Source organism: Trichosurus vulpecula, chromosome 7, assembly GCF_011100635.1.
Source record: "Trichosurus vulpecula isolate mTriVul1 chromosome 7, mTriVul1.pri, whole genome shotgun sequence".
NCBI lineage: Eukaryota > Metazoa > Chordata > Mammalia > Diprotodontia > Phalangeridae > Trichosurus > Trichosurus vulpecula.
Genome location: NC_050579.1, coordinates 272,792,489 through 272,815,527, shown reverse-complemented (window position 1 = coordinate 272,815,527; position 23,039 = coordinate 272,792,489). Strand labels below are relative to the sequence as shown.

Genomic DNA, 23,039 nt, shown 5'->3' with positions numbered 1-23,039 from the left:
AACTGTGGACTCTGAAGTAGTTAAAAGAGAGATCCCAAAGTTCAGAAAGCTAAAAAATGAATTTGTTCAAATGGAAGAGCAAATTATGTTCAAATCTATTGAGACAAGTTTTCAGGCACTGAAAAGAACCTGACAAAATAGGTTCAAAGGAGGGATATATCTCTTATTAGCAAATAGTTTCACATTTTAACTTTAAAATGAGTGAAAGCATTTTTCTAAATGTACCAAATGATAACACAGCCTATCAGCATGATTCTTGAGCCTTTTCTGCAGAAGCCAAGGCTCCTAAAATTTGAAGGTACGTTATCACGGCTACCTGGTAGTTGCTATCCATCCCAGCATCCAGAAGGACACGGACCACAGCTTTGTGGCCATTTCGTGCAGCCAAGTGCAGAGGGGTGTGTTTCTTAGTGTTGCAGCTTAGGAGGTTAGGGTGAGCATTGAGCAGCATCTTCACCACCTCCAACCTCCCATATAGTGCAGCCAGGTCCAGCGGTGTCTCAAACTTGTTATTGCGCATGGTGGGATCAGTCAGCTCCTCTAAGAGGACCTTCACCACCTCCGTGTGGCCATACTGAGCTGCACAGTGGAGAGCCGTCTCGTTGTCGTTGTTCTAAAGAGTTAAAAAAGGAAAGCAGAATAATCAGGTAGGCTTGATGATATGGACAAAAAGCATCAGATGGAAATAGCACTAGTAAAACTACTGAAGTTTAAATGAAGAAAATGGCAGAAATATTTCTGTAACACACATTAATTTGAAGATAGTCGGTGACTGCCCTTCTCCTGAAGTGATGAATTTGCAATTTAGGTAAGAGTGTCACTGATTAAAGTGATCAGTATGGCTTGGGGCATGTACCAGTTCCTAACGAACTCCTCAAACCACACTGACCACTCTAACTGGTGACACCCTTACCTAAATTACGAATTCCCTATGGCAAAAGAAGAATAATCACCTACTAAGTATTTTCAAATTGACCATGTCTCTCCCATAGTCTGCGTAGAATCAGAAAGATAGCATACGCATAAACGAGATTCTACAGGAGTCTGGTAGGGATCGACATCACCACCATCACCACCATCAGCTTAATTTAAACTTCAATCAGCTTTACAACACAGTGCTTATCTAACTACATCATTCTGATTCTCAATTTGTCAGGCATCCTATTTGTCTTCATCTCCAGCTTTTACAGAAAGGCATTTTCATATGGTTTCTAGCATGCAAATCAATCAGGAATGCCAAGGATGGAAACCACCCAGGAGAACAGTGCTAATCATTCTACACAACAGCCAACAGCCAGAGGAGGGCGGGGTGGGGGGGCGCAGGAGGGACATGACACCCAGGGTAGGGAATGATGACAGGAAATGATGCTAAATGCAGAAAGAACTCAGAGACCCCTGACTGCTACACTGCTTCTATTGGAAATGACTGAATCAATTAACACATGCAATCATTAAAATAGCAGTGCAAGGAACAATTTTATATAGAAAATACAATTAGACTTTTCAAACTTGTTTGCAAGATGCAAAATATACAAATATAATATTTCTATCAATTCAAATTCAGACCTGCACCTCAACCCCAATTTGACTTTTGTTTTAACTGAAGAGCAACATCAAAGAAGGAAAAAGGAAGAGGTTTCAGAAGCATTTATATCCAAACGACAACACTTGTTCCAACTGTGTTGCAACTTTTCTATTTTCTTCCAATGAAATTATATATATATACACACACATACACACAGATATACTGCATAACTGTATGACACAGAGAAAAGAACTTTCCATGTGACTTCTTAGGAACATTTAGCAAAGTATTTATTGTGATTTAGGAAGAATTTTTAAAATTCATCCACTGGTTCTGCAACTTTGTGAGACAGGCAGTGCTTTAGAAGAGGGGACATGGCTAAAAAATCAGTATTTTGCACCTTTCAAACTGTAAAAATAAGCCTTCTACAATTGCTTTAATTCTATTAATAATGTTAAAAAAAACATTCTAGGAGTTACCCAAAACCACGCATGCAACTGCATCTGCTTTTGATCTGACATTTGACTGCATCATTTTTTCCAGCTGCCTTGTCACCCAGAAAGATCTAGATCTGCTAGGAACAGGGCCCCTGTGACTAGAGCTCACTAATAAACTACAATCAAGAAAATCAGGACAGAGGAAGCAGTAAAAGCAGCCACAAGCAGAAGTAAATGCACAGAGATAAATAAAGAGTGCAGAGAAAGCAAAACATTAAGCTCAAACAGGGCCTCAAGTGAAGTAGCTGCTGGGGTGTAACTCAGCCATCATCACCAACCTCTGTTAATGACCCTCACGGTCTGCCTCTTAGTGCATTGAGTGTCTCTAAGCTCAAAGAAGCACATAAAGAATATGTGGTTTTGTGTGTCTGTCTGTGTCTGCTAATGGCAGCACACCTGTCTTCAGGGAGAGCATCTCTGGGCCCATCTAGCTTCTTTCTGCTCAGCCTCACTGTGCCACTCAGAATCAGCCTCATGGAGGGACCTAGTCTTTTTAAAGCCTCCCCAAGCTCCTTTACTGCTTCTTTCCATCCACCACCTGACCCTGTCATTACCTTGCCTGGCAGCTCAAGTCTCCAGTCACTGATAGCAATCTTGGCTTCATGACTTTGTAATAAGATCTACCTCCTGGTTTATCCTTCTTCAAATTGACAAATATAAAGTCTCTTTTTACAATGAGAAAGCACAGCCTACATGTAACTTGTGTCACATGACTCCTCTTTCATCAAAATAAAATAAACACAAACCCTACATAGTTTGAAGTAGGAAACTTTCATCCAGGAAAGTCCATATACTCTAGAGGAAACAGGGCTCTTTAACGTACTGCATTAATTTTCTTTGGTTAATCACAAGTCAGTTGCCAATCAATTCAAAGCAAGTAGGCTATAAAACCAGGTTTCATTTATCATAAGTAGAAGGCACCTTATATTCTCTCTCTCACTACTGGTCATTGGGACAAGCACCAACAGCTCTCTTGTTCTCATAAAGATTTAAAGTAATATTCTCATCCTCCAGCAAAATGGAGATGCCTGATGCCTGTGGTCAAATACTTACTCTCTCTCCTTTCCTCTCTCTTACACAAATGTTTGAATCTGAATGTCCTTGTTATTAATAGTTTCTCCTTTGGAGTAAAAGAGTCAGCAAACCATTAAGTCAGTCAAGCATCAAGAAGCCAATGAGATAATATAGGGATGTGAAGGGTCTGTTTCCCAAAAATAAACATGCCCTGAAACCTCTGAAGGTCACATCCTAAGTACTAACTCCAAACCCTAAGGCATTCCAAGAATCAGTGAATCAAAAGCTGGAAATGGAAGTGTTAACATGGGAACAGCAAGAAAGTAGAGCTCCATGATTTCTAAATTCTCCCATTCCTACCCATCCGCCACCTGGAAGACCACCTTTCTATGTGTCTAACTGTAACTTAGTATTTGGAAGAATTAGAGAGAGGATGTGAACTGTACACATGCATAGTATATAAAGCTATGCATCTTAGCATCTGGTGACCTCCAGCTCCTTAAAGTATAACTCCATACATGACATCCTCAAATTTAAAACAAACAAAAAAAAACAACTGCAGCATAAGGTCAGAATTACTTCTCTGTGGTCACTGGTCAAGAGGAAATAAGATCAAATACACATTATTAACAGCTAAGGATTACATGGGGGCGTTATCACAGTAGCCATCCACAGAAGAATATACATAACAGAGTGTCCTCTCTTCCAAGCACCTAAAGTATGACTCAGCTTGTAAACCAGCGTCTTTGGGTCACACTTAGGCAAACCTTTCTGCAATGATACTGAGGGGCAATTTGTAACTGAAGGAATGGGATGTTTATCACGAAGAAGAGAGGTTTACAATGGAGAAGAAGACTCAGAGAGCCACGTAACAACTGTTCTCCAACATCTGGAGGGTTGTTGTATAGAGAAAGAAGATGACTTCTACATGCTGCTCTAGGGAACACAATTAGAACTGACAGATTACTAGAAGGCAAATTTCAGTTCAACATAATAAAGAACTTTCCAGCAATCAAAACTACACAAAAATGGAAAAGGCTGCCTCGTGAAGTAGTAAATTTCCCATCAATAAAAGTATTCAAAAATAAATCAAACGACTACCTATAAACAATGGTGCAGGATTCTTGAACCAGGTGGGAGATGAGCACAGCATTAATGGTAATAAAAATTCCATTTGTGTCAAGAAAATATTAGACCCTTCTTCTCTACAGGTAACTGTCTAGGGTAGCAGTGTCAAACTCAAATAGAAACAGAGGCTGCTAAATCATACATAAGGCTCCCTGTGGATCACATATTTATTTGGTTTTAAAATGTGATGTCATCAACAATTACATTTTAATCAGGCTTTGGTCTCATTCATGTGGGCTCCATGTCTGACACCTCTGAGCTATACAAAACAGCAAAAAAATGCATTTTAGCAAAATGACTCTCAGACAGGCCAAGTGGGTCACTGAAAACAAACACAGGCATAATGCAAGAAGGTTTTGTTTGAGCCAGCCCAATATGGTGTAGCTATCAGAATCCATTCAGATTTGTCGCCCTAACACCAATATGCACTATTTCATCTTTCAAAGTGCAACTTTCAGTAATGTTAACTGCTTTTTAAATGTGGTAACAAGCTGTTACTCAAAGGCATGCTCTCATTCTTTGCTTTTCATTAACTAGGCCTCTCTTTTGCTGTGCAGGCCAAATCGAAGTGACAGGAGAAAGTATTTTCAAAACCACAGTGTCTCTTTAAAACTTCCCTTCAATCATATGCTTTAGTAACTAAACTAGCCACAAGAAGGAAATACTTCTAAATCCCTGACCTCTATCCTCAGAATGTGGTTTTCACTTTAAGTGTATCATTTTAAAAAACTTTTACCACGAAAATTACTAGATTCCCGATTCTTTTGAGGAATGACACTTCATATCCACATCATAAGGCCAGATGTCAAAAATATTTACAACACAAGATAAAAAGTGTCTTCCCAAAGCTGAACCTGGCATGTCACTGTAAGAAAAACCTAAATATCCCAATAATCCTGGTGACACAGTCTCTTTATATTGTGATCAGTTAGGAAAATCTCGGCATCCTTAATGGCTATCAAGAAGGAGAGGGGAGAGAGAGATCATGGATGATGACTTTCTCCTTTACAAAATGAAAACATGAAATTTACTTTCAGCTCCTTTGAAATGTAAAAATTATTTTATGCTTGCTTTCTCTTCAGAAATTTCATTGAGAAGAAACAGAAGGTAGGCAACATTATGACTCAACCATAGTTTGGTTTATTTCTTCTACACAACAGATCTCGTGTGAAATAAAATCTCTGGTCAAGCAGAGTTGTTATGACTCAAAGTTGCTAGGGCTCAAGGGGAAAAATAGTGGTGGCCGGAGAGGCTCCAAATGGTAAAGGGAAAGTCAGCTGAGAATGACACACTTAAAACCACATCTCATCATAAATCAGCAGACTCATTACTTACTTCCAGCTCAACAATAAATAAAACTCAATTAAATACGGCGAGTGTCTGAGGAAAAGCTACTCCTCTTAATTTGTTTTCTCTCTGCTGATAGCCTGATCAAGTAACTTAAGAAATTTTTTTGATCCACTTTGTCAGCTGTTCAGCTTTAATGGTGATTTGTAATCTATTTTTGTGCTTCTTTTGTGGGTCAAGAATGACTAAGCAGCAAGAAAAGCAAACAAAGAGTAGAGACAGGAGATTGAGGCTTGAAAGTCAGACACAAACGTACAGACTTAACAAAACAAGACTGAGGCAGCAAGCAGGCAAGAGTCCCACAAAAGGTTACCCATGGCCTTCTGCTCCTACCCCCACCACGAGCCACAGATAAAGCATCCCTCACTTTGAAAAGAAATATGGAAATTAGATCCCAAAAAGACATGAGGAAAGTATATTCATGTTCCAGCAGGTAAAAACCTCTCATTAATTGGGCTTATTAAGAATATTAATTTACCTAACTATCCTTGAAGTACACGGATTTTTCCAATAACAATTTTTAAAACCTGGCATCAAATTAAAGAAACTGTGCCCTGATTTTCCCCCACCTTTACTGATTTTAAGCTTTTCAGATTTTTCTTTAAAAGCAGACAACTTTAGTGTGGGTGGTTTGGATTTTTAAAATTGTTTTACCATCCCCAGAAACAGAACAGAAGTAGACATGACTGGAGCAGTCATCAGCCAGGATGATGAAAATTGCCTGAGCGGGAGACTGGGAACAAGAGGAAGCCCAAGACTGGGTGCAGCTAGGAGCAATGATGCAGAGAAATCCTGTCAGCTAAGTACACACCTTTGCATTGATATAAGGGTCAAAGGGGCCGTACTTTTTGAGTTCTTTGATCTCAAGAGCATTCTACAAAAAGGAGAGGAAAAGAAAATGTGATGATAAAATGGATGAAATACAGCAATAAAGTAATGTGTAGCCCCAAAGGGGATTCAGCAGGGTACCTTGAAAAGAAATCACTTGAGGCACAGCAACCCACCTCACCACTAATCACCCCATTTACTCAACTGAAACCATCACATTAATAGTTTCTAAACACATCAATGTAATGACCAGTTAATTGACTTTCTCCATTTGCAAAGACTATCAAAATCCATCACATTCCCCAAGGAATGGTGGACATTTCTCTTAGACAGCAGCCCTCCTCTAGTGCTGACCTGCCTGACAGATTTTTGTAACATTGGACTGGAGTCCCATTCCCACAAACTATCTCCCCAACCCCTTCACCCCTGTGATCCCTGCCCACCACGGATGATCAAAGTAGGAAGAAGCTGTGACGTAGATCAGGTTTCAAACTCAATTAGTTAGCTCTACCAGGATCCAAGTTTCAAGATAAAAATCAGGGCAGAAAGGAATGAAAAGTTATGAACATTTCTTAAATAAGCAGTATTATTTGTATGGTCACTTAAAAACTGAGAAAGAACAATTAAAAACAAATTTCCTCTTCTGTGCCTTTTGGCAAAAGAGAATTAACAATCAGTCACTGGGGCTAAAACAACGTAATAAAAGTTAACAGTACTCATCTCTTAAATGTTAAAAAAGAAAACAAGGATTGGTCAAATACTGATGACCCACCTAGACACTGCAATCTCAAGAGGAATGGAAAACTGGCTAGTGGCCTTGTATAAGCACTAAGGAAGCAGCTAGATGACCCAGTAGATAGCGCTGGACTTGGAGTCAAGAAAATCTGAGTTCAAATCCTGCCTCAGACGCTTACTAGCTACGTGACCCTGAATAAGTCACATAACCTCTCTCAGCCTCAGTTTCTCATCTGTAAAATGGAGATCATAATAGCACCTACATGGTTGTTCTGAGGATGGAGATAACATGTCGAGGGCTTTGCAAACCTTGACGTGCTATATAAATATTAGTCATCATTGTCTCAATATAAGGAAAACTGAAAGCTCTTCTATCTTAATTTTTTCGTGCCTGTGGACTAAGATTTCCTTCTTATAAATTCCACCACACCCCTGACAGCTCAGCACAACCCTGTAAGGCCATTTTTGGAAGACAATACTTTGTGTGTTTGCTCCTCCACAGGATAAGACCTCTGTCAGTCTGGGTGGCTTATTTGTGAAGAGCATTATCAACTTAAGTGCTACAGACTAACAGTCACTTACTGAATGTATCATATCATAGTATGGATGTAGTTGTGTTTACATTCTCAACAACCAAGAGCAATAATTTCCTCTTTCAAACGGTACCGTGAAACAGAGAAAAAGACTTGCTTCAGCTCTGGCAAGAAAAGTAGGCAAAGAAAGAGGAGCTGTCAAAAAGATAAAGCCTTTCAATCCACATGCCAGAAGCATACTCCTTCCTCACAATCTACACATACGCCTGCAAAACTACAATCTGCAAGGATAACGAGATTTACCAACAGAAAGTAGCATCGTGTCTGGGAAGAATAAACCCAAACTGGGGCTACAGAAATAAAATGCCCCCTCCCACCACATTATCCTATAGTCAGATTACATGAAAAGTCTTCTTCCGACCTGTTCATTGACTTTGGTGTGGGAGGGTCCTTGGTGGATGAGTAATCGAACTATCTGAGCATCCCCCTTCCAGGCTGCCAGGTGAAGAGGGTAACAGCCTTTACAGTCAGCCACATTGGTCAATGCGTCGTTCCTTAGAAGAACCTCCACCACGTCCCTGGAAGGCAACAACATCTGATGAGCTTGCATAATTCAAAACTCTCTTTTCTGGTTTCCCAATATTTAGTTGAGACAATCTCTTTCAGTCCTCTTTCTCTCAAGCACACTACTCACACAGATGTTGATAGGAGAGTCTAACTTTCTGGAGCCACATTGTCTGAATCATTCCTCCCATTTACCCTGACACCATCTCATTTCTACTCATCTGAAAATGTCTGGCTTCCTTGTCTGTGCCTTGAAATCACCCCTTGCCTGTGATGCTTTAATAGCATTCTGGAATAGAATTTACATAAACGAAGTAATGCAAAAACCCTTGGTACGATTTAATGCATTATTCAAGGCAATTATCCTTTTGTGTTGAATGCAGAAGTTAATTCAAATATAAGCCAAACATACATGGTATAATTTGAGTCCTTTGGAAAGGGGAAGTTAGCTTTCTTCTTGGTGACACTATTAATTAAGTAAATACAACTGCATAATTATCCACCATACACATTAAATCAGAGAAAATCTCCACTGTAAATAAAAACCACGAATATTAACACAAAGCATGACATAAATGAACAATCTGAAGGGACTAAACAAGGATAAATTATTTATGTTCTAATATGGAAAGATGATACATGTGTCCCCTCTCATCCCACTGGGGGCCATAGAGTCTAATTAGACAGAAGGTTCAAAAGCGGTTCTGTTATATCTTGATTTTAAGAAAGAAAGAATGGAAAGAGAGGAGAAGAGGAATACACTAGGGGGAAAGGAGAGTTAGGGAAAATTATCATACAATCAGGATGAACAAGTAGAAATCTATATGGAAAAGAACTGGGAGGAGTAGCCAATGCTTGAACTTCACTCTCACTCGACCCGGTCAAAGGAGGGAATACACACACACACACACACACACACACACACACACACAGAATTGGGTATGGAAGCACATTTCACTCAACAGTTGAAGAGGAAGGGAAGTGGAAAAGAGAAGGGGATATTAGAGGGATGGTAGGTTAAGGGAGGGATTCTAAGTAAAATTCTAACAAAGCATGTACAGAAATATTCACACTCCATAAAACCTAACTTTGTTAATCAAGTACTCCAAGGCTTTACACTAATTTGATTACCACCACTATCTAAACACCTTCATTTCCTATTATATCGTTTATACATCTTAATAGAGAAAACTTACCCATTATCCTCCATACATGACTTTCTTGCTCCCTTTTCAGTCATAATCCATTCCCACAACTGCCTAAACTATGCTCCTCTTGAAGCAGAGTCTTGAGAGATGAAAGGGTACAGACAGGGGTGGAATTGGGCAGGAAGAAAGGAGTATACTATAGCAGAAAAGAACACAGGGCTTACAGAAGAAATCCTGGGTTCAGGACGTGGTTCCAGGATTTACAAGCTGAAAATCACTTAACCCCTCTTGACCTCAGCTTCCTCATTTACATCCTGGGAACAACATTACTTATAGTACATGCTTCCCAGAGAAAATCTGAGGAAAATGCTTCATAAACTACATAAATATAAATTCATTACCCCAGATGTAGAAAATAACATGAGAAAAGGCACAAACACATGCAAAGCATGGGAAAGCAGGATGTGTAGAAGGGACATGAAGAATCCAATTGGGCTACAGCACAATGCAGTGCCTGATGGTGAAGAAATCTGAAAATTAACCTAAGGAGTTTTATTAGTTAGACTTTATTCAGTAGGCAATATGATATCACTAACAGATCTGGAGTAGGCACAAAGTCATAATGATTTTGACATCCAGGGTAACTGAGCAAGCAGTAAGTTGCAAAAAAAAGAAAAAAGAGAAAAAAAAGGAAAAGAAATGCTCCTTCAAATAAACTTTGCTATTCATGACATGAAAATAATATGAGAAGTATTTCAAACAAATTCAGTAGAATGAGAGAGAAGGCTCATTACTGTAGTAACTTCAGGAATAGAATCTCAGAGTTGAAAAGAACTTCAGAACTAGTCTGGTCCAATTCACAGTTATCTGGAGTCTCGGTCTGCTTCCATTTTAGCAAGGACTTCACTGAGGTTTCCTCCCACACCACGTGAAAAGGAAAGGAGGTCTAAGATTATTATTTACCCTTCTTGGAGGGAAAGTGTTTTTGCTTGCTAAGAGAAAACAGGCAGAGAGGCTAGTTCCCCTAAAAGAACAGTGGTAAGGGAAAGGGAGAGGGCCAGGAAGATTAGGGATTTTCCTTTATAGAATGGGAGAAGACAGGGATAAAAGGAATAGGCTACCAACTACATGGTAATGTGAAGCCTAACTCTCTTCTTCTCAACTCTTTCCATGGTTATCCTCACCTCCTACAATGCTGAAGATGTACACATATTAAACATATTTGCTTTCTAAAAGTCCTGACTTTGGGCAAAGCCCCTCTCATTCTTCCCTAGTTATAGATTTGGACAAAGGAGGATGGTGATCAAATCTATGCATAAGAAAAATTCATCTGGTGTCAGTATGAAAAACAAGAGGGTAGGGGCAGGGGTGTGTGTGTGTGTGTGTGTGTGAAGAGAGGAGAGGAGAGGAGAGGAGAGGAGAGGAGAGGAGAGGAGAGGAGAGGAGAAGACAGGAGAGGAGAGGAGAGGAGAGGAGAGGAGAGGAGAGGAGAGAAGAGAAGAGAAGAGAGAAGAGAAGTCCTAGGACCAATTAAGTATTTATTTGAATAGTCAAAGCAAGTAGTAAGGAAGTCCTACATAAGAGTGCTGTAAAGACTGGGATAGCAACAAGGGGAATCTAAAGGGTGACATATGCCAGAGATATTATAAAGGTAAAAACAACAATACTTGGAAATAAATTGGATGTGTCAGATGAGGAATAAGACAAAGGCAGCAGTGAGGTATGCAACATGATTAAATAGTAGTGCCGTGATAGAAAAAGTGGGGAAAGGAGAGTTCAGTATTACACATGTCACAGTTGAGGTGCTGGTAGGACCTGCAGTAGAGATGCCCTATAGAGAGCTGTGAACATGAGACTGGAGAAGTTCAAGAAAAAAGATTCAAGAAATAGAGATTTTCTGTATTTACACTATGCATGTAAATAAGATTTCCAAGGGAGTATAAAGGAATGAGAAAGCCAATGACAGAATCTTGAAGATTCTGTGCATGTGTGCATGTGTGGGTGTGGGTGTGTGTGTGTATATTTTCAATCAGCAGATATTGCTCAGATATTCTTAACTGAAAAAAGATTTTCCATTGATTTATCCCCGAAGACATTCTCATCTTTATAATTCCTTTTGCCAGCAAAGTTTTTAGAAAAAAACACTAACAGTAAGAGTTGGAAACAGGAAGCAGTAAAGGAGATGAGAGGTAAGAAAATAACCAGGAGAGTGTGATATCCTGGAAGCCAAATGAAAAGAGAAAGAGAGTTTACAGCAGCAATTCTGAAAGTGTAGTCTAGGAACTTCTGAGGATCCCTGAGATCCTTTATTTTCATTAAAGTACTAAGACATTAAAATCTGTAATTGAGCAACAGATATAACATAAAAGCTTGGGGAAAGGAGGTCTCAATAATTTTTAAGAGGAATCTTGAGAACAAAAAGTTTGAGAATCGGTGATCTACAATGTCATGTGCCACAGAGATGTGAAAAAAGATGAGAAAAAAACTGAGAAAGTTATTAGATTTGGTCACCTTTAGGAAACCAATTTCAAAACAGTGGTAGGGAAGAAAGGCCAGATTACAAAGGAGCTAAAGATTAAGTAGATGGTAAAGAAATGAATGCATTGGGTACTAAAGGTATTTTTTCTAAAAACTTCGCTGGCAAAAGGAATTATAAAGATGAGAATATCTTCAGGGACAAATCAATGGAAAATCTTTTTTCAGTTAAGAATATCTGAGCAATATCTGCTGATTGAAAATACACGTACACACACACACACACACACACACACACTTCTAATCAGCAAAAATCCACCTTCTTTTCTTCCTACACCCAAACCCTTCCCCCAAGTGAGAATAAAGGAAAAACAAAACTCTAATTACAAATATTTAATTACATATAACTAAAAACATGTATGAAAATCAATGGTCATGTCCAAAAAAAATGTGTTTTATTCTGTACTCTGAGTGCTTGACTTTTCTATTAGGAGGTAGGCAGCATGTTTCATAATTAGTCCTTTGTAACTATGGTTGGTGATTAACAATGATCAGAATTCCTAAATCTTTCCAAGTTGTCTTTATTGTTTTCATCGTATAAATGCTCTCCTGGTTTTGTTCACTTCACTCTGCATCAGTTCATATGTCTTCTCAAGTCTTTCTCAAAATGTCTCCCTCATTTCTTACTGTACAACATTATTCTATCACATTTATAAAACACAACTTGCTCAACCATTCCCCAATTAATGGGCACCCCCTCAGAATCCCATCTTTTATCATGTCAAAAAGAGTTACAAATATTTTTGTACATCCTTAAGAGTCCATTTTGCTTAGGATTAATCTCTCCTTTAATCTTCCCTCCCATTAATTCCCTCTTTCCCACTTCTCCTATATCCATCCTGTATTTATGTACCCAACCCTGTGTATATGTATTCTTCCTTCCTTTGAACAGTTCAATGAGAGTGAGGTTCAAGCATCAGCCACCCCTCCCCAACCTCTCCTCAATTGTATAGATACCTATTTCTGCATTTCCTCTCATTCTCTTTAGATCATTAACAAAACCACTCCCAAGACTTCTGTTTAATGAGACTCCTTCTATGAGCGCTGATATGGTTCAGTGGGAACATGTATCATCTCCCCATATTTGAATGTAAGGAGTTTATGGTAGTTTTTTAACCATTGTTCAATCATTTTACCTTTTTATGTTTCTCTTCATTCCTGTCTTTTTATCAGGAAAGTCTTCTATTTCATTGAAGATCCATTTTTCCCCTGTAACATTATACTCAGTTTTGCTACATAAGTTATTCTTGATTATAAGTCTATATCCTTTGCCTTCTGGGATACTGTACTTCAAACTCTCTGCTCTTTTAGACTGATGGCTGCTAAACTGTGTATGAGCTTCAATTGTTGCTCCTCAGGACTTGAATCATTTCTTTCTGGTTGCTTGTAGTATTTTTTTCTTTAATTTAGAAGTTCTGAATTTTGGCTGAAAGTTTTCATCTGGGAGTTTCTTTTAAAAAGTGACCAATGGATTGTTTCTACTTTGCCCCCTTTTTCTAAGAGATGCAGGCAGTTTTAAGATTCCTTGAAATTTCTTTTCTTGGTCACGGTGTTCAAGTAGTCTGATGATTATTAAATAATCTCTCCTTGATCTGTTTTCCAGGTCAGTCATTTTTGCTATGAGATATCTTACATTCCTCCTATTTTTTTCCCAGTCTTTTGACTTTTGTTGTCTCATGGAGTCACTGGTCCATTCAGCCCATTCTAATTTTCAGGGAGTTTGTTGCTTGGGCAAGGGTTTATACCTTTTGTGCAAACATGGTAATTCCCTTTCTAATTCTTTCTTTCATACTTTTAATTTCTTTTCCATTTTTCCCCTTCTAGTGCTCTCATTGACAAAAACTTTTTAAAACTCTTTTAACTCTTTGTTCATCTCAGCCTGGAATTCTGTTTGAATCTGTGCCCCAGCTATGATTTTCTTTTTTTTCATATTTTATTATTTAATATTTTTAGTTTTCAACATTGATTTCCACAAGATTTTGAGTTACAAATTTTCTCCCCATTTCTACCCTCCTCCCCACTCCAGGTTGGCATATATTCCAATTGCCCCATTCCCCAGTCAGCCCTCCTTTCTGTCACCTCACTCCACCCCCATCCCCTTTCCCCTTACTTTCTTGTAGGGCAGGATAGATTTCTATGCCCTATATACTCCCTATGTATCTTATTTCCCAGGTGCATGCAAAAACAACTTTTTTTTTAGCATCTGCTTTTAAAACTTTGAGTTCCAACTTCTCTTCCCTCTTCCCTTCCCACCCACTCTGCCTAAAAAGGTAAGCAATTCAACATAGGCCACACAAGTATCATTATGTAAAACACTTCCATAATAATCATGTTGTGAAAGGCTAACTATATTTCCCTCCATCCTACCCTGTCTCTCTTTATTCAGTTTTCTCCCTTGACCCTGCCCCTTTTCAAAAGTGTTTGCTTTTGATTACCTCCTCCCCCATCTGCCCTCCCTTCTATCATCCCCCCGTTTTTATCCCCTTCCCCTACATTCCTGTGGGGTAAGATACCCAATTGAGTGTGCATGTTATTCCCTCCTCAAGTCAAATCCAATGACAGCAAGATTCACTCATTCCTCCTCACCTGCCCTCTCTTCCCTTCCAACAGAACTGCTAAGCTATGTTTTTCTTTAAAGCTTTGGAGTCATTCTCTCTCTCTGGATTTTTGTGTTAAGTGTCTGTCTCCCTAACAGCTTCTTCTGGTGGAATTCTTTTTTTCTTTTCAATAATTATTCCAGTCTATTTCCTGACACCGTACTTTTAGGGCTAAGAACTGCCCATTTGTAGAGGTCTAGGATGTTGCTGATGGTACTTTCTTTGGGTTACTGAGCGCTGTGTTGTTTCACCATCTCAGCAACAGCTCGGGCTGTAGACCTGCAAGCTTTCAGTGTTTCCAAAGCAGTCTGGTCCAGAGCAAAATCTGACTGCTGTCCCCCTGTCCAAACTCTGAAAGTTCCTAACCTGGGTTTGCATCTGAGCAACAGCAGGCTGTTATTGGTCTTAGTTGCTATCAAATACCTAGGAAGCTAAGCTGGTTCAGAGTGACACAGCTACAGGCTCCTCTCTGGTCTGGGATTCTTGGCTAGTTAATTCTCTGTAGGCTTTAGACTGGACTGGAACTGAGAACCTGCACTGCTTCTTGGATCTAAGCCACACGACCTACTGCTTGCTTCTGTACCTGCTCTCTTTTTGGTTCACAACCCAGGACTGAACTGTGAGAGGAAGAGGGCACAGCAGGTCTCCTCCTCAGTCCACCCTTGATCTATGACTCATATCTGAGTAGTGGGCAATAAAGCTGTCAATTGGCACCTATCCCCATCAAGGTGCCCTAGGATGGGTCAGGAACCACAATATACCCTGGCGCACAGCTTCTCCCTACAATGAAGAGCTCCTGGCTAAATGTTCTCCCTGCAAAACTTTCAGTTTCCCTAAGACACCTGGGTCAGAAAAATGATTCAATGTGACTTTTTCTTGGACTTCCCCAACAGGATTTGGTCTGGTGCATTTTCTAGGTGTATTTGAAGTTTTGCTGAGAGGAGCTTCATGCTCTACATCTTGGCTCCACCACCCCTTTGGGGTTGGTAGAAGGATTGCTTACCAAGGAATAGGGAAGATTTCTCTTATGACAGGAGAGAAGAAAGAAAATGAAAAAAATACTGAAAACCTTTGAGGTAGAGACTAACAGTTGAGAAGTTCGTGCATCCAATGCCTAGCATAGCAAACAATAAATAAATCCTTGGTGACTGACTGAATGCTGAACCAAAGTAGGTAGAGTGAGGTTGGGGGTTTAGAGAAAGAATATTAATCAACACATATTTATTAAGTGCCTATTTGCCAAGCACTAGGTGCTGGGAATACAAAGACAAAAAGGAAATAATACCTGCTTATAAAAGGATTACAGTCTATCCAAGAAAATGTATTCTTATGGTTAGATATAAACTGTATGCAAACATCTAAGTTGGGGCGGGGAGGGGGGAGTGGAGAATAAATGCACCAGCAACTGAGTGGATCAAGAAAGGCTTCACACAGGAAGTGGTGCTTGAAGTTTGTTTCAAAAGAGGTCAGGGATTCTAAGTGGCAGACATGAGTAGTAAGTGTGTCCCAGGGATGAGGGGACAGGCAAAGGCATGATGATGAGAGATGGAAGGATGTGTATGAGACACGGGAGTCTGGCTGAACTAAAGGGTACGTGAAGGAGAATTATGTATAATCAGCCTGGAAAGGTAGGCTGAAGCTTAAAAATGTGAAAAGAAGAATCCGTATTTGGACCCAGAGGTAAGAGGGAACCACTGGAATTTTTTTCATAGAAGGTACGTGGTCAAACTTGTGTTTCAGGAATTTTATTTTGTCAGCTGTATGGGGTATGGATGTGAGATGGAGACTGGAAAAAGGGAGCCCAATTAGGAAGCTGTTGTAATAACCCAGACAAGAGAGGATGCAGATCTGAATGAAGGTAGCTGTGGTATGAGCAGAAAAAAGGGAGGAGATATAAGAGATGTTGCAGGAGAATCACCAGGATACGGCAGCTGATTAGAAGGGAATGGTGAGGAAGAGGGAAAACTAAAGAGTGAGGATAAATGGTGCAGGAAGGAATGTTACAAGAAACCTCTTGCTACACTTCAAACAGAGTGTTCCTTTCAAGAGATACGAGGAGATAGTGTTCTACAACACATGTGAGACACAGATGCATGATTAGGAGGGACTTCAGAGGTCCTCATTGTTCCAGATAAGGGAGCTAAGGCCCAAGGAGGCTGGGTGACCTGCCTAAGGGTATACATGTAGTAAGTATGAGGGGCAAGATTTGAATCCAGGGCTTCTGCTTTCTACTATAATAAGTGAAATTGAACATCTCCATCTGTTAGGACCACTGGCTAAAGGCTCCTGAAAGGAAATTCAGAATTTGGCTAAAATGAGATTTTTGGATTTTAGATGGATTTTAACTATTCACTATTTAGAAATAAAAGCATGAGTGAGAGGCACTGAAAGGATTAGGGCTCTGGAGGGTGTGAAAGCAGTATAGCATATGACTAATACTTACTTGTGGCCATTCAAAGCTGCATGGTGCAGAGGGGTATAACCAGTGCTATCAACACAATTCACGTTGGGTCCTCTCCATATGCTGTAGTAAAGATAAAAATCAAAGCATGAAGTCACAGATCAAATTTAAAAGCAGCAAGAAAAAAAAAGATTTATCAATAGTCTTTAGTCAAATCTGTTCTCTTTTTTAAATTGCTGATGATAAAGGACAGAAGCAATTAACTATAGCAATTTGTGGTACAAAAGTTACAAACAGTTCACTCAACAAGGAAACAAGTGCCAAGTCATAATGGAGTTGTTTCACTGCCACCTGCCCTAACAACTAATTTCATAATTCTCTTGGTCTGAGATTCTTGTCACCGAATTCTACCGATAAGACAAAAGTAATCTAGTGATAGATTACCAATAAAGTAACTGAATTAAACTAGCACACATTCCCAAAAGACACCTACGACCAGTCACAAGGATAAGTACATGGTTGCATTTTCCCATATGCTTTTTCCTCTTTGGCACCACAAAGCTCTCAAAACAACACAGAGGTACAAAGACCTGGATAACTAGGATAATTCAACTACAAGTGACCCAGAACCAAAAAATCTCTGGTTACTACAGAACGGCAAATAAGTTAATGTAATCCAAGGACAGGACCAAAGGCTCTGGGTATTTTACAAAGAGCAGGTCTGATCTTGGAAGCTCCTTGCAAATCACTTTTCTTTCCTTCTTAACTACCACACATTGTTAACAACTTGTATTCTTTTACCGAAACATATTACTCCTCAGCTATCATCTCTGGAATGGCATGGTTCCTGATGAAACCCAAATGACTCTTTGATCCAAAAAACTGCCTTCTCTCCCTCAATCAGCTCTGGTTTTCTTTATCTGTTTCCAGCTTTCTACTTCTCTTTCTAAGGTCAAGTCCAAGGCACAGTTCAGGTAAAGGGAATTATCAATCAATCAATCAATCATTCTTAAATGTAAAAAGCCAAAAAGTACCAAAGCCAAGGCAAGTTTCCACTCTATCACAGGATATCAATGCCAGACCAAAGGCCTCATCTATGTTAATCTTATTAATAAGGAATTAACCCTGGCAAAGAATTACCACCTCTTTAAGAAAAAGGGCCTTACTTTTGTATCCTCCTGTACGCTTTACATTAAGAACATGCTCAATTTTAAATCAGGGTGATGATAACAAAAGTAGTATCCTAATCTACATGCTACATGCTAGTCCAAAGAGGATTTAGAGCATGAATAGTTTTCAGTGGACAACTAATATGGCTTCTTCATTTTTAAATTTTTAAAAGACATTGCTAAGTAAGGTACTTGACCAAGCTCACCTAGACAGTAACTGGCAGAGCTACTCTGGATTCAAACTGAGGTCCACTGGCTCCAAATCCAATGGAATTTCCACTATACCACACTGCTTCCCAATCAAACTCATAGACAGAGAAGTATAGTGGGCACAGCACTGAATTTGAAGATGTAGGATATAGGCTTCAAATTCTGGAGTGACCCTGGGCAAGTCATTTAACCTCTATATGCCTCAGTTTTCTCATCTGCAAGAAGAATGGTTTGAACTAAATGAACTTTAAGGTCCCTTTGTAGCTCTAAATCTATGATCTAAATGAGCTATTTTCATGTTTGTCATTAAAACATTACTATGAAGTGACTGACATTACAATTCTACTTTACAAGTAAAGCTGAAAAATTTGCCCAAAGACACAGAAAAATTTAGTGACAGATCCAAGAGTCTGCATTTATGAACCATTACTATACACTTGACGTTCAGATGAAACAACTAAATTATCCAACAGTAAGTTGCTGTAGGAGTTCAGAGAACAGAGTCATCGCTATTGGCTCGAAACGTAGTCAAGGAACCCAAATATGGTATTCCTAATTTAGCACTTTACTAAGACTGCATTATCTCAAACAATCTCCATTCCAAAACTGAAGAGGAGGACTGAACAATAATATTTCCATACCCTTTTTCACTCTTTCTGCCTAAAAAAGTAACCTTGCCTAGAAGCTTAATTATAAGGGAAGCCACTGACACAAGTGCTATGCATACTCTAGAGCACAGGTTCTCAAACTTTTGATCTTTACAATCCAAAAAAATTTACTGGGGACCCCAAAGAGTTTTTATTTAGGTGGGTAATAGCTCTCAATGTTTATCACATAAAATGAAAACTCATACATTAAATTTTTTTATTCATTTAAAAATAACCCATTACATGTGTAACCATTACATATATAAATAACATTTTTATGAAATTAGCTATATTCTCGAAACAAAAAATTTAGTGAGAAGAACAGCACTGCTTTACATTTTAGCAAATATCTTTAATATCTGCCTTAACAGAAGAAAATTAAATTCTCATATCTGCTTCTGTATTCAATAGGTCTTTGACATGGTGTTTTGGTTGAAGCATATTAAGTAACCAGGATTCGCATAGATATATGTAGTTGGGAAATGGATGTGTATCTTAAGAGCTTTGTCATAAAATTGTGGATATTCTTCTTTGACACTCCACCAAAACTCAACAAAAGGTACCTTCTTAATGATCAGTTTCAATGTGAAATCTGAAACCAAAGCAATGACTTTTCATACTGTTACATGATTTTGTAACATCATGAATTGGCCATCTGGAAAATACTGGTTCACTGAATTATACAGATATTCCAAATGCTTATACATGTTGTGTACAGTAACAAAAAAAAAAAACCCCAAACCAACATGTGTTAATATCACCACCAGTCTTATCAGAAAAGTTAAGTGTGGGGAGGCTGTCAAACTCATGGTAGCAAATATAAATTCAAAAATTCTAATTTTCACTTGAAAGCTTGAATTTATAATTGGAAATAAATATTGTCAGTTGTTTTCTATGAAGTGATAGACTCTCTTCATTTTTGAGAAAATGCCTGCCAAATACCCAAGTCTGAATAATCATACTTTGTCAGTCTTTCAAGTAAATATGGTGTTTTATGAAAAGAGTGACTTGTTCATTTCACAATCCTCCCAGGGCTTTTCCTGTAGACAACCACCATACTTCTGTATATAACATAAATGCTTTGCCATTTTGTCATATAAACAGGTCAAGATTCAATAAAATTATTTTTTTAATTGCTTCATCAAGGATATTTGTAAGTGAAACTGGCATTATTTTGATTGTGAGTACATTGATAACTACTAGCACATTGTGGGGTCACTGCCTTGATTCATGCTACACCAGTAGTTTTACCCACCATCGCTTTTGTACCATTGATGCAAATGTCAACACAACTGTAAAGGGATAAACTATCAGATTCAAAACAGTTATTGAATACTCTGGATATTTTAGCACCATTTTGTGTTTACTGCCATCCATATAAAAGAAGAACGTCTATGATTAATTGGCACTGACAAAAGACAAATATTAAATAAAACAGCAAGTCTAGTCAAATATGCAGATCTGTCCATTTGGAAGACAAAAATACAATTTGACAGATGAGTTATTAACTCAGTATTCATTTTTGCAGATAAATCTTGAATTCACAGGTCATGAAGTCTCTGAAATTCTTCTGAAACTCAAAAAACTGAAAACTTTCAGAGAGAATACAAGTCATTCCCCAATTGATAAATGGTCAAAGAATAAGAAGAGGCAGTTTTCCAATGAAGAAATCTAAACAATTTATAGTCACATAAAAAATGCTCTAAATCATCAGGGATGAAAGAAATGCAGATTAAAACAGCCTTGAGATATCACTGCATATCTACCAGATTGGCTAAAATGATCGAAGGGGAAAGTTTCAAATGCTGGGGAGGATATGGAGAAATTGGGACACTAATTCATTGTTTGTGGAATTGTAAAATAGTCTGACCATTCTGGAGAGCAATCTGGAATTGTGCCCGAAGGGTATTAAACTACCTGTACCTGTTGGCCCAGAAATACCACTACTTGGTCTGTTTCCAAAGATGATTAGGGAAAAAGGAAAAGAAGTTTATGTTCTAAAATGTTTATATGCGCTCTGTGTGGTGGCAGAGATCTGGAAATTGTAGGGATGTCCCAGTGGGGAACGGCTGTATGATTGGGATGGAATACTACTGTGCTATAAGAAATGATGAGCTCAGCGACTTCAGAAAAAACATGTTGAGACTCGCACAAAATAATGAAGAGCAAAACAAGCAGAACCAAGAGAACGTCGTATGTGGTAACAGCGATATTATTTTAGGACAACTTCGAGCAAACAAGTGATTTTGTCTGTAAGTGCCCAAGTTAAAGGCCATACGAAGAAAGACACTATGCTCACCCAGAGAAAGAACTCATTTTACACACACACACACACACACCCCTATCTGGATCTAATGGTTGCCATCTCTAGGGGGAGGGAGGGAAGAAAAAATTTACATGATAACTTTGTTGTATATTTGAAAGGAACAGCAAGTTGAACGCAGCAGATTCGCAGTTTCACGTACAATCGTCTTTTTAATGTATTAAGCTATGAAAATGCTTGTTTTATTCTATAAATTAAAAATAAAAATTTAAAAATAACATTAACAATAAAATTAGCATAATACAATAACAAATTAACAATAAAAAATAAAAAACAGAAACTTTAAATAAAAAAGAATATGAGTGAAAGGCCAATCCTGCCTTAGTATTACTACAAAAATAATTTTAACTTCTCAGACCCCCTGAAAGGGTCCCAGACACTCCCTAGGGGGTCCACAGATCTCACTTACAGAACTGCTGTTCTAGAGGAACAGCAGGATTCAATTTTCTGGGTCAACAACTGGGTGTCCTCAAAAAAACATTAAAACTCCTTCAAAAGAATGACAAAGGACAGCAAAAAAAAAGAGAATAGCTCTTATACTAAAGTATTTATTTCAACTCATAAAACTGAGTCATAAGCAAAAGTGAACGATAACATAGAGAGTAATAGCACTGCGCCAAGTATTCATGACATATATACATATGATAAAACTAGGATCTCTCTGTCTCACCCAGGCTGGAAATTACAGAGGCCACTCACCACCCTGATACTACTACAAGTCAGTGAAGGAGCTTTAATCTGTTGTGTTTTTGCAGCCTGGGATAGCTCAGAGTCAGAGTCAATAAACATTTATTAAGCACCTACTATGTACCAGGCATTGCACTAAACTCTGGGGATACAAATAAAGGCATCAGATGGCCCTAGCACTCAAGGAGCTCACAATCTAATGGGAGAAGACAAAGCATAAGAAGAAGCTGAAAAACAAGGATGAGGAGGAGGACTATGAATGGGGGCATGTTAAATAACTGCAGCCAGGAGGAAATCATCTGAGAATCTATGAATTAGAAAGTTGATTTCATCATGCACCATGATGAATTTTTGGAGACCATGAAGTCCAGGAGAGAAAGGATGGGAAATGATGAGGTGAATGTCCTAGGTGCTCCCTTAAATGGTAGAGAATCTGGGAGGAGCTTTCTCTCTAATGCCCACCCTCTACTATCTCCAATGGTGGGGAGTAGGGGGAGGGCAGGGGGAGTTGACAAGGTGAGTTTCAGAATTAATTCCATCTTGCCAGAATGATGAGTGTTTAGAGATCATGAAGTCCAAGAGGAAACAGCCCAATAGCCCTGTGCTCCAAGGAACTCTCTCCACCTTGGTTCTACCTTTTTTCCAAACACTTAATCAGTTTTGCAGCCTGCCTTTCAGAACTCCCAAGCTCAAGTAATCCACCTAGCTTCTGCCTTCTAGTAGCAGGGATTTACAGGCATGTACCAAATAGCAAATGAATGTGAAGACCTTAAGAGTGCTAAGTAGATCTGGTTCAGAAGAAAAAAACAGTACGTTTAGTCAGAAAATCTGGGTTTAAATGCCTCTGAGAAAAACTTGGAAAAGTTACTTGATCTCCCTTTTTTTTTTTTTTTTATCAAATGAAGGGGTTGGACTAGATGACCTGAAAATACCATTCTATTTCGAAATATTATAATGCTATGGATAACAAGGGCAAGAAACAAAGGATGGGGAGGCATGAAGTAGACTGTAATCAAAGGGGAGAAGACACATAGCTGAAATTAAAGATCTATTCTAGAACAGAAGAATCAAATCTGAGGGCTTTCTGTCCCCATGGCATTCCTACACTATCACATCTCCTCCAAAAACCCGTTTGGGCATGTATGGGATAG

At 38.8% G+C, this 23,039-nt stretch overlaps 1 protein-coding gene across 3 annotated transcripts in view; it reads right to left on the bottom strand.

The window, feature by feature from the left end:
* ANKS1A (ankyrin repeat and sterile alpha motif domain containing 1A) overlaps positions 1-23,039 on the bottom strand; it is a 259,349-nt gene that overhangs the window by 145,114 nt on the left and 91,196 nt on the right. For 2 of the 3 annotated variants that reach the window (XM_036766604.1, XM_036766603.1), the window contains exons 2-5: positions 16,895-16,975; positions 8,029-8,185; positions 6,323-6,385; positions 317-613 (exon numbers count right to left, since the gene is read on the bottom strand). In XM_036766604.1, coding sequence (XP_036622499.1) covers positions 317-613; positions 6,323-6,385; positions 8,029-8,185; positions 16,895-16,975 — 598 coding nt within the window. The remainder of the gene's footprint in view (positions 1-316; positions 614-6,322; positions 6,386-8,028; positions 8,186-16,894; positions 16,976-23,039) is intronic. The other variant, XM_036766606.1, reaches the window with a different exon arrangement.